The sequence below is a fragment of the Sorghum bicolor genome, chromosome 3 (genome assembly GCF_000003195.3).
Source record: "Sorghum bicolor cultivar BTx623 chromosome 3, Sorghum_bicolor_NCBIv3, whole genome shotgun sequence".
Classification (NCBI taxonomy): Eukaryota; Viridiplantae; Streptophyta; class Magnoliopsida; order Poales; family Poaceae; genus Sorghum; species Sorghum bicolor.
The window spans coordinates 2,600,856-2,610,655 of NC_012872.2; the positions used below are offsets into that span (position 1 = coordinate 2,600,856).

Below are 9,800 nucleotides of genomic sequence, written 5' to 3' on the forward strand. Positions count from 1 at the left end.
AGTCACCACAGCCGCCTCGTTGTCGACGGGCACGTCGTCTACCACTAAAAGTATAGCGCTATTAGATCCTGAAATAAATATAGAAAAATGCGAGCACCCGTGTCAAGTCGGAGACTTCAACCCGAGTGGATAGGTTCCCACTACAAAGAATCCAACCAACTCATCTATGATCAGTTTGCAATTCTTTGTTTCTTTTGGGTGACATTTTAATGTTAGGATTGAATTTTAAGTTGGGACAATTATGTGTTTTGTCAGTTGTAAAAATAGTCTGATTTCCTCGGCTACAAGGGATGAAGCTGAATTTTATTTATCCATTATATAAGAAAAATCTAGAACGTATCAGTTTGAGGCCATTGCAATGTGCAAGTGTGTTATTAGGGAGAGCCTCAACCGAGACCTAAAGGTTTATTTAGCCAAACTAAATAAGACCTTAGTTATCGATGAAAAATGCTTCACGAACAACCGCTCGAGTATGACTATATATGTAAATGTAATGTAAGCCGTATGTCTGCTATATTTATAAGGGCTTTTTTATTTATTTAGAGGCTGCTTAGTTGGTCACCACCATTTGCCACTTGACAGTTTCGACAAACAACGTGAAAAGAAATGAATTACTATTTGATTATCATCTATATTCTACAGTTCAACGCGCCATTAAAAAAAATCAGTTCATATCAGTTATAGTTTTCTCATCACGATTGTGGCACCAATTTTCGCCGCCTCAACTGTGGCACCACCGCACTTACGGCTTGGCAAGATGTGGTGTGCAATCAAGCATGCTCTTAAACTATCTTAGCGGTCAAAGAGCATAAGATTATAAGTGGTGAACTATTTTCAATTTAAGGCCTTGTTTGGATATATGTGTTGGAGTATAATGGAATGAAATTTACTTTAATTTCAATCAAATCTTGAGATAAATATATGTGTATCTAATCAAGGTCTAAATTTATCTTAGCAGTGAAGCTGTCTAGGTTGTAAGCCGTAGAAGACGTGGAAGGAAGAGAAAATGCTGTACTATTGTGTTTCGTCAATCAAGGCTTTGTTTAGTTACCAAAATATTTTGCAAAAATTTTCAGATTTCATGTCACATCGAATCTTTAGATGTATGCATGAAGTATTAAATATAGACGAAAATAAAAACTAATTGCACAGTTTGGTCGGAATTGACGAGACGAATCTTAAGACTAATTAGTTCATGATTAGACAATATTTGTCAAATACAAACGAAAGTGCTATGATGTCGATTTCCTAAAAATTTTTGGAACTAAACAAGGCTCAACGAAAACTTTTTGCACCCGAAACAAGAGCCCAGACTTGCGGGTGTGCTTGAGAGGGTTAAGCAAGAGACTCGTTGAGACTGATGTTCGGTCTCCGCAGATCCGACGGCAGCAAATAAACCTCATTCAGATCGGAGGCTAGGCTAGGCTACGCTAGGCTACGCTAGTTGGTCTGGTGCGGCTGCACAGCACCAACCTGCAGTTTCGCTGGGATCTCAATTCTCATCTGGGAGAGGGCGGGCGAGATCCATCTCATCTCCGCTCCCTCCGCTTCCTCGTCCGGCCTCTTCCTCCGATCCACCGTCCCCCCCACCCGCCAGGGCCGCCGCCGCTGCCGAGAGCGAGCGGAGGTCTCCCTCCTCGGACGAGGGAGGAAGATGCTCACCAAGTTCGAGACCAAGAGCAACCGGGTCAAGGGCCTCGCCTTCCACCCGCGCCGCCCATGGATCCTGTCCAGCCTCCACAGCGGCGTCATCCAGATGTGGGACTACCGCATGGGCACCCTCCTCAACCGCTTCGACGAGCACGACGGGCCCGTCAGAGGCGTCCACTTCCACGCCACGCAGCCGCTCTTCGTGTCCGGAGGTACTACTCTTCTCCACTTGGGTGCTCCAGTCCACTGGATCGTCCCTTCGCCTCACCTGGATCGTCACTTCACCTCATCTTACCACGTAGATCGTCGGTCGGTCTTTTCTGCGTGTCTTTTCCAGCTTCGGATGTTATGTTTTTCAAGTACCTATATTAATTCCTAATAAAATTCCTAAGTTTCAATGTCAATCATGACACCCGGATCTTTGGACTCAGTTCAACTTATTTTGATCCCGCGTTCAGCCTAACGTGAAGTTAATGTTCGAATCACTTGTCATAGGACAGTTGAAACAGTTTTTTCTATAAAATGTGTATCTAGAACCCAGCTACATTGAATCGGTTGGAATCAATCAAGTCCACCAACATTGGGATCTCGGCCTTTGGAAGTCTCCAGCGTTGTGATTCAGCTGACTTCTGATTCTGTTTTGTGTTTTGTATGAGAATTCTGAGAATGAACTCGGGGACCTTTAGGTCGTTTTCTGTGGCGGGCAAACGCTTTGAGATGCTTTATTCTCAATAAAGCAGGGGAAACCTCTTTTTCTAAAACAAAATGTGTATCTAGAATTAATGATTGATGCTATTTTGAGCTGTGTACATCTGAAGAAAATGCATGTGATCTCAGTTTTGAGGTTTTTGCTGTATGTGATTTCGGTGAGGTTTCTGTTTTCCATCTACTAGGGAAGTTGCTCTGTGGTGGCAATCTAGCTAGTTCAGATGAGGGCTGTGTGGTTAAACATGTACAACTCTGGAGCGTTAGCTTCCTCTTTACTGTGGTGGCAATGTAGTTAGGTTTTTTGACATGTCACGATTGAACTTACGAATCTACTAAGGTCCTAGTTGCTGTGATGGAATGCAGGTGATGATTATAAGATTAAGGTCTGGAACTACAAGACTCAACGCTGCCTCTTCACACTTCATGGGCACCTTGATTACATTCGCACTGTGCAATTCCACCATGAGTGCCCATGGATCGTAAGTGCTAGCGACGATCAGACAATCCGGATCTGGAATTGGCAGTCACGCACATGTGTGGCCGTGCTAACTGGGCATAACCACTATGTCATGTGTGCCTCCTTCCATCCTAAAGAGGATCTGGTTGTATCGGCCTCGCTTGATCAGACTGTACGTGTCTGGGATATTGGGGCCCTGAGGAAGAAGTCAGCATCACCTGCAGATGACATCCTCCGTCTCACTCAGATGAACACGGATCTATTTGGAGGCATTGATGCTGTAGTCAAATATGTCTTGGAAGGCCATGACCGTGGGGTCAACTGGGCCTCATTTCATCCCAGTTTGCCTCTCATTGTTTCTGGGGCGGATGACCGGCAGGTGAAGATATGGAGAATGAATGGTAATAGTCTTATCACTAGATGGCCTGCACTTTGCATGATTTTGGTACTATTCTTTTGTGTAGCTGAGCCATAACTATTCAAGCACTCCCTCAGTCCCAAAATAGTTGGCACTTTAGCTATGAATCTGGACAAACATTTGTCCAAATTCATAGCTAAAGTGCCAACTATTTTGCGACAGAGGGAGTACGTTGTATGTATGTTTTTTATTCTTCTACATGATATAGTAATATGGGAACATATCCTGTGCAACCCAGCTTCGTGTGCAACCTATGCAACCACCAATTAAGGCCACAGGATCTAGATCCAATGTCTGAGGTTTTTTTTCATTTAAACCCTCCCATCTGGACACACACGAGTTAGATTTAAACCCACGGGTGGAGGGGTTTAAGTGAAAAAACCTCAGACGTTAGATCTAGATCCTGTGGCCTTAATTGGTGGTTGCATAGGTTGCACACGAAGCTGGGTTGCATATGATACGTTGCCTAGTAATATATGTTTTCTAATCATGGATCTTTTCTTCCATTCTGTTCAGCAAATCCTGCATCTACAGAACTTTATACCACTTAATGCTTAGTATGCATATTGCTGGATAATGTATCTTTCTTGTAAATACAAGAGGCATGACACTAATTTTTATGCTTTGGATTTGGATTTCCTATATTTTAACATCGCATGTAAAATGGCTCTTGGTGGTGAAGTTTAGTGCACACAATTTTGCTGCTCTTTAGTACCTTACATGTATGAAAGAAAAACTGTATTCATTCTTACAAAGGAAATATTTGAAATGCAATAATTTGTATCTGCTCTTTATGGACAGATACCAAGGCTTGGGAAGTTGATACATTGAGGGGCCACATGAATAATGTTTCTTGTGTGTTGTTCCATGCGAAGCAAGACATCATCGTGTCTAACTCAGAAGACAAAAGCATTCGCATCTGGGATGCCACAAAGAGAACTGGCATTCAGACATTTAGGCGGGAACATGACCGTTTCTGGATCCTTGCTGCTCACCCTGAAATGAACCTTCTTGCTGCTGGTCATGACAGTGGCATGATTGTGTTCAAATTAGAGAGGGAACGCCCAGCCTTCTGTGTTAGTGGTGACACAGTTTTCTATGTGAAGGATCGGTTTCTCAGGTTCTTTGAATACTCCACACAGAAGGAAGTTCAGTTGGCTCCAATAAGAAGACCTGGATCAGTCAGCTTGAACCAGTCGCCCAGGACACTATCGTATAGTCCGACCGAAAATGCTGTCTTGATTTGCTCTGATGCTGATGGGGGTTCATATGAACTCTACATTGTTCCCAAGGATTCTGCTGGCAGGTCTGATTACTTGCAAGAGGCAAAGAAGGGAGCTGGTGGTTCTGCTGTTTTTGTGGCGCGCAACAGGTTTGCGGTCCTTGAGAGGAGTAGCAATCAAGTTTTGGTGAAGAATCTGAAGAATGAAATCATGAAGAAAAGCCCCCTTCCTATTGCGACGGATGCAATATATTATGCTGGGACAGGTAACTTGCTATGCAAGGCTGAAGACCGGGTGGCCATCTTTGATCTTCAGCAAAGGCTAGTTCTCGGAGAGCTACAGACACCTGCTGTCAAATATGTTGTTTGGTCCAGTGATATGGAATCTGTTGCACTCCTGAGCAAGCATGCTGTGGTTATAGCTAGCAAGAAGCTTGTCCATCAATGCACACTGCATGAGACCACCCGTGTGAAAAGTGGTGCCTGGGATGAGAATGGTGTGTTCATCTACACTACACTGAACCATATGAAGTACTGCCTTCCTAATGGAGACAGTGGGATCATAAAAACCCTTGATGTTCCTATTTACGTGACAAGGGTTATTGGGAACAACATTTTCTGCCTAGATCGTGATGGAAAGAACAAGCTGATTGCAGTTGATGCATCAGAGTACATTTTTAAGCTAGCCCTTCTCAGAAAACGCTATGATCATGTTATGAGTATGATTAAGAACTCCCAGCTGTGTGGGCAGGCTGTGATTTCTTATTTACAACAGAAAGGTTTTCCGGAAGTTGCTCTGCACTTTGTGAAGGATGAGAAAACCAGATTTAACTTAGCTCTTGAGAGTGGTAACATTCAAATTGCAGTTGCTTCTGCAAAGGAGATTGATGACAAGGATCACTGGTACAGGTTGGGAATTGAGGCCCTGAGGCAAGGAAATGTTGGTATTGTGGAATATGCATACCAACGAACAAAAAATTTTGAGAGGCTTGCTTTTCTGTATCTCATTACTGGTTACTTGGACAAGGTGGGCTTCATGTGCAAAATTGCTGGACAAAATAATAATTTGATGGGACAATTCCACAATGCATTGTATCTTGGGGATGCTAAGAAGAGAATTGAGATCTTGGAAAATGCTGGGCAGCTACCTCTTGCTTATGTTCTTGCTGTCACTCATGGGCTCACTGAAATTGCTGAGAGGATTGCTGCTGAATTAGGCGAGAATGTTCCTTGTCTGCCTGAAGGAAAATCACACTCGCTACTGATTCCCCCTGCACCTCTCACAGCCTGCGGTGATTGGCCATTGCTGAGGGTAATGCGTGGTATTTTCGAAGGTGGACTGGATGCTACTGGAAGGGCAGAGCTTGAAGAAGATGATGAAGCTTCTGGTGCTGACTGGGGTGATGAAGACTTGGATATTGTTGATGCAAGTGAAGTGGTGGCAAATGGTGGTGATTATTTTGATGCGGAGGAGGGTGAACCAAATGAGGAGGATGGTGAGGAAGGTGGCTGGGACTTGGAAGATCTGGAACTTCCACCTGATACAGAGACTCCAAAATCTGCTGGCAATGCTCGCTCTGCTGTATTTGTCGCTCCAACAGCAGGCATCCCTGTCAGCCAAATCTGGACACAAAAATCTTCTCTGGCTGGGGAGCATGCGGCTGCAGGGAACTTTGACACAGCAATGAGGTTGCTTAGCCGGCAGTTGGGCATCAAGAACTTTGCTCCGCTGAAGCCCTTGTTTCTTGATCTGCATATGGGCAGTCATTCATATCTCCGCGCACTTGCTGCTGCTCCGGTTATATCTGTTGCTGTAGAGAAAGGTTGGAACGAGTCCGCAAGTCCTAATGTAAGAGGCCCTCCTGCACTTATTTTCAGTTTCTCACAAATGGAAGACAGACTCAAGGCCGCCTACAAAGCTACAACTGAGGGCAAGTTCCCAGAAGCACTGAGGCAGTTCCTTAACATCTTACATACCATCCCTGTAATCGTCGTAGATTCACGGAGAGAAGTTGATGAAGTGAAGGAATTAATCGAGATAGTGAGGGAGTATATTCTTGGTCTGAAGATGGAACTCAAGAGAAAGGAATTGAGGGATGATGTGACCCGCCAACAGGAGTTGGCTGCTTACTTCACAAACTGCAAGCTTCAGAGAATTCATATGAGGCTTGTGCTTGCAAGCGCCATGGCTCTTTGCTTCAAGCAGAAAAACTACGCTACTGCGAAACACTTTGCAAGGATGCTTCTTGAGAACAGCCCTCAAGAGGCCCAAGCAAGGAAGGCTCGACAGGTGCTGCAAGCTTGCCAGGATAAGGATGATTCTCACCAACTGAACTATGACTTCAGAAATCCATTTGTTGTTTGTGGCGCTACATATGTTCCTATCTACCGCGGCCAAAAGGATATTTCTTGCCCATATTGTGGATCCCGGTTTGTTCCTTCCATCGAAGGGCAGCTTTGTACCATATGCGAGCTTGCCATAGTTGGGGCAGATGCTTCAGGTCTGCTCTGCTCCCCTACGCAGCTGAAGTAAACGGTAGGTCTCCTATATTCCCTATATTCTTTCTACTGTCTTTTAGTTCTAAGACTATCATATATTTTACCTGGAAGTTCAGTGATTTTAAGGAATAAATATATAAATGGTTTTACTGAATTGTTCTTTTTTCGTTTTTGTTTGCCTAAAGTCGGCTGTTATCACTTGCCATATGCTTAAGGACTGTTAATTGACCCATGAAAGTTATGCTGAGTATGAGATGTTCCTTTCACACTTCAGAATTCCCTTTGGTTGTCTTGGGCTTGCATTCAATTTATAATCTTTGCTTGATACGTGGCTTTTATGTGATACTAGATTAAACTTTATGTAATTGCATGGATGCAAACGTAACCGAATTCATGTATATTGGATGAACCATTGCATTGTTTTGTTGGGACTTAAAGAATTTGTTGATGAACATCAGGTGGCAAGCAGTAGATCTCTTCAATGTTCTTTTACTACCTTGAAGTATGAATGCAAAGTTTCTTAATTGACAGCATATTTAAATTGTCTGCTAGCCCTGTTTGGTTAAGCTCGATTCTTCTACTACCTGGCTTAATAATTGTCATTAGGTGAGAGAATGCGGTTGAATGACTTTTTGACGCTGATTGCAGATGTTAGCTTACCTCCTGCTGTCCGCATCTTCAGTAGTACCATCTTGCAATGATGTTTGGATGTCTCGATCTGGAGGGGATCAATCAATTCACCAAACTTATCTTCGCTTCAGCTCTTCAGCCTCCATGGCATTCCTAATTTTGGTCTGGAGGGGATCAATTCATCTTGTTCTTATCTCAACTCAATTATCGTAGCTATGTTTTGTATACTTATTGATGTACGATAGCTGATGTGAATGCTGGGTCACCGAACCCAATTTTCTTATGGCATATGCCATCTTGATCTCTACAATTTCAGTATATTGCACAGTAGATTGTACTCAAGTTGGCATTTTAAAATTGAAGTGATTGTACCAAGGATTGGGACTAGTGTTTTAACACTGAATTTGTGAATGATACACAACTTTTTATCACTGAATTGGTGGGTAACAAATTGGAATGTCAATATGTTTTGTCCAGTTAATATAATGGCCAAGTCATTCGTGGGTTTGCTTCATTTTGCAGTGCCACTGCTGACCTGTCAGCTGGCATTTCATTTAGTCGCTTTAACTGATTGACGTCGAGTATGCGATACCATTTGTCCATTTCTTGCATAGGTGAATTAACAATTGCTGAGATATTATAATGGCTGTGGCTTTTCTGGTTTTGTGCCAATGAAACGCGTCTATTTCAAAGCCAAGTCACACAGGTATGTGGTACATGGATATAGTTCCACCGCCTCAAGGATAAGAGCATAATTCCACGTAGAGAACAGAACAGACAGCAGATAAGTGCTGCATAATTCCACGTAGAGAATAGACAGCAGGTAAGTGCATAGTATACTGTATACAACATATGACAAAGATAGTAGACAACGAATGTTGCACCCAAGTGACTTCAAGTACCTATCGATGAAACAACTAGAAATGTTCTAAATGACAAGTCAAAATAGTCAACATGACACTCTAATTAATTCAGTTTCCATACTTGCCATTTGCTCATTCCACATCCTCTTGAACCATTTCAGCGTAATTTCATTCATTAGTTGGAAGGACCATATGAAAATATCTCTTTGGCCCTGCTTCACCAATGACTCATGGCATTGTATGCTCATGGAGGACCACAAGCAAGAACACGACCCATACATTGTTTAGCCTTAATCATAGCTTGTTTCCTTGAAGTATAAGAAATGGCTTGTTCAGTTAATTACCTTTGTGATCGACTTACTCTTCAATAACAAGTGAGGTCCTAGACTTGGGCTTCTTGGCTTTTTGTAGGACAACCTGAGGTCTTTCTTTGTATTTGCAAGGGGAGTGTGAACTCCTCAATCTAAACTCCATCGTTTATGGCATCATGAACCTCATCGTCCCTCCTCTAGCCACATTACCAAGATCAATGGGGATTTCTTGCACTGGGGCTTCATGTGTGCTCATCCTCGTAGGATTCATCCTTAGTGGTGCCACATCCTCATTTTGAAGCGCTTGGTTACTTTATGCATTCTAAAATTTCCTAATATTTTTCACAAGACGGAAAGTGAGAATAAGTACTGCCAACTAAAAGATATATTTGAATGAATTTGTGGCGACACTCACCACCCTTGGCTTCCCGTCACTCATTTCCCAAGACAATCACACCCTTTGAAATTGTCACATACATCTAGCTAGTTCCAGTCTGATTCTTCAATATCTGTCATTCTGTTAAAACAATATTCAACATGTTCTTAAGTTGAACGTTGCACATAAGTCAAGGCTTTGTTTACTTCCACCCCAAAACCCAAATTTTTTCAAGATTCTCCGTCACATCAAATTTTTAGACGCATGCATGGAGTATTAAATATAGACGAAAATAAAACTAATTGCACCATTTGGTCGAAATTGATGAGACGAATCTTTTGAGTCTAATTAGTCTATAGTTAGACAATAATTACCACAAACAAACGAAAGTGCTACAGTGTCGCGAAATTTTTTCCTTCGGGAATTAAACAAGGCCCAAATCAGTGAGCTAGAAAAATCTATATGAAACCTCTTGTAACATATAGAGTTGAAATGAGTGTTCGGTCGAATCCCTTTGCTAATTTGTTCGGCAAACACGACCGAGCCGTTGCTCGGATGGCAGGCGTGTCGCTAGTTATGACGCAGCGTGAGCGCCGCTCGAGCTCGTGCTCACCCGGGTTTTCCTCGAATAGCTTCAGTTGCCTCGCAATCACATGGATGCGCCAC

At 42.8% G+C, this 9,800-nt stretch overlaps 1 protein-coding gene across 1 annotated transcript; it reads left to right on the forward strand.

Moving 5' to 3' along the window:
* On the forward strand, positions 1,396-8,049 carry LOC8084335 (coatomer subunit alpha-3). Its single transcript, XM_021455907.1, has 4 exons — positions 1,396-1,862; positions 2,722-3,216; positions 4,035-6,991; positions 7,603-8,049. Exons 1-3 carry the CDS (start codon positions 1,655-1,657, stop codon positions 6,986-6,988), a joined length of 3,657 nt encoding a protein of 1,218 aa, XP_021311582.1. The 5' UTR covers positions 1,396-1,654; the 3' UTR covers positions 6,989-6,991; positions 7,603-8,049.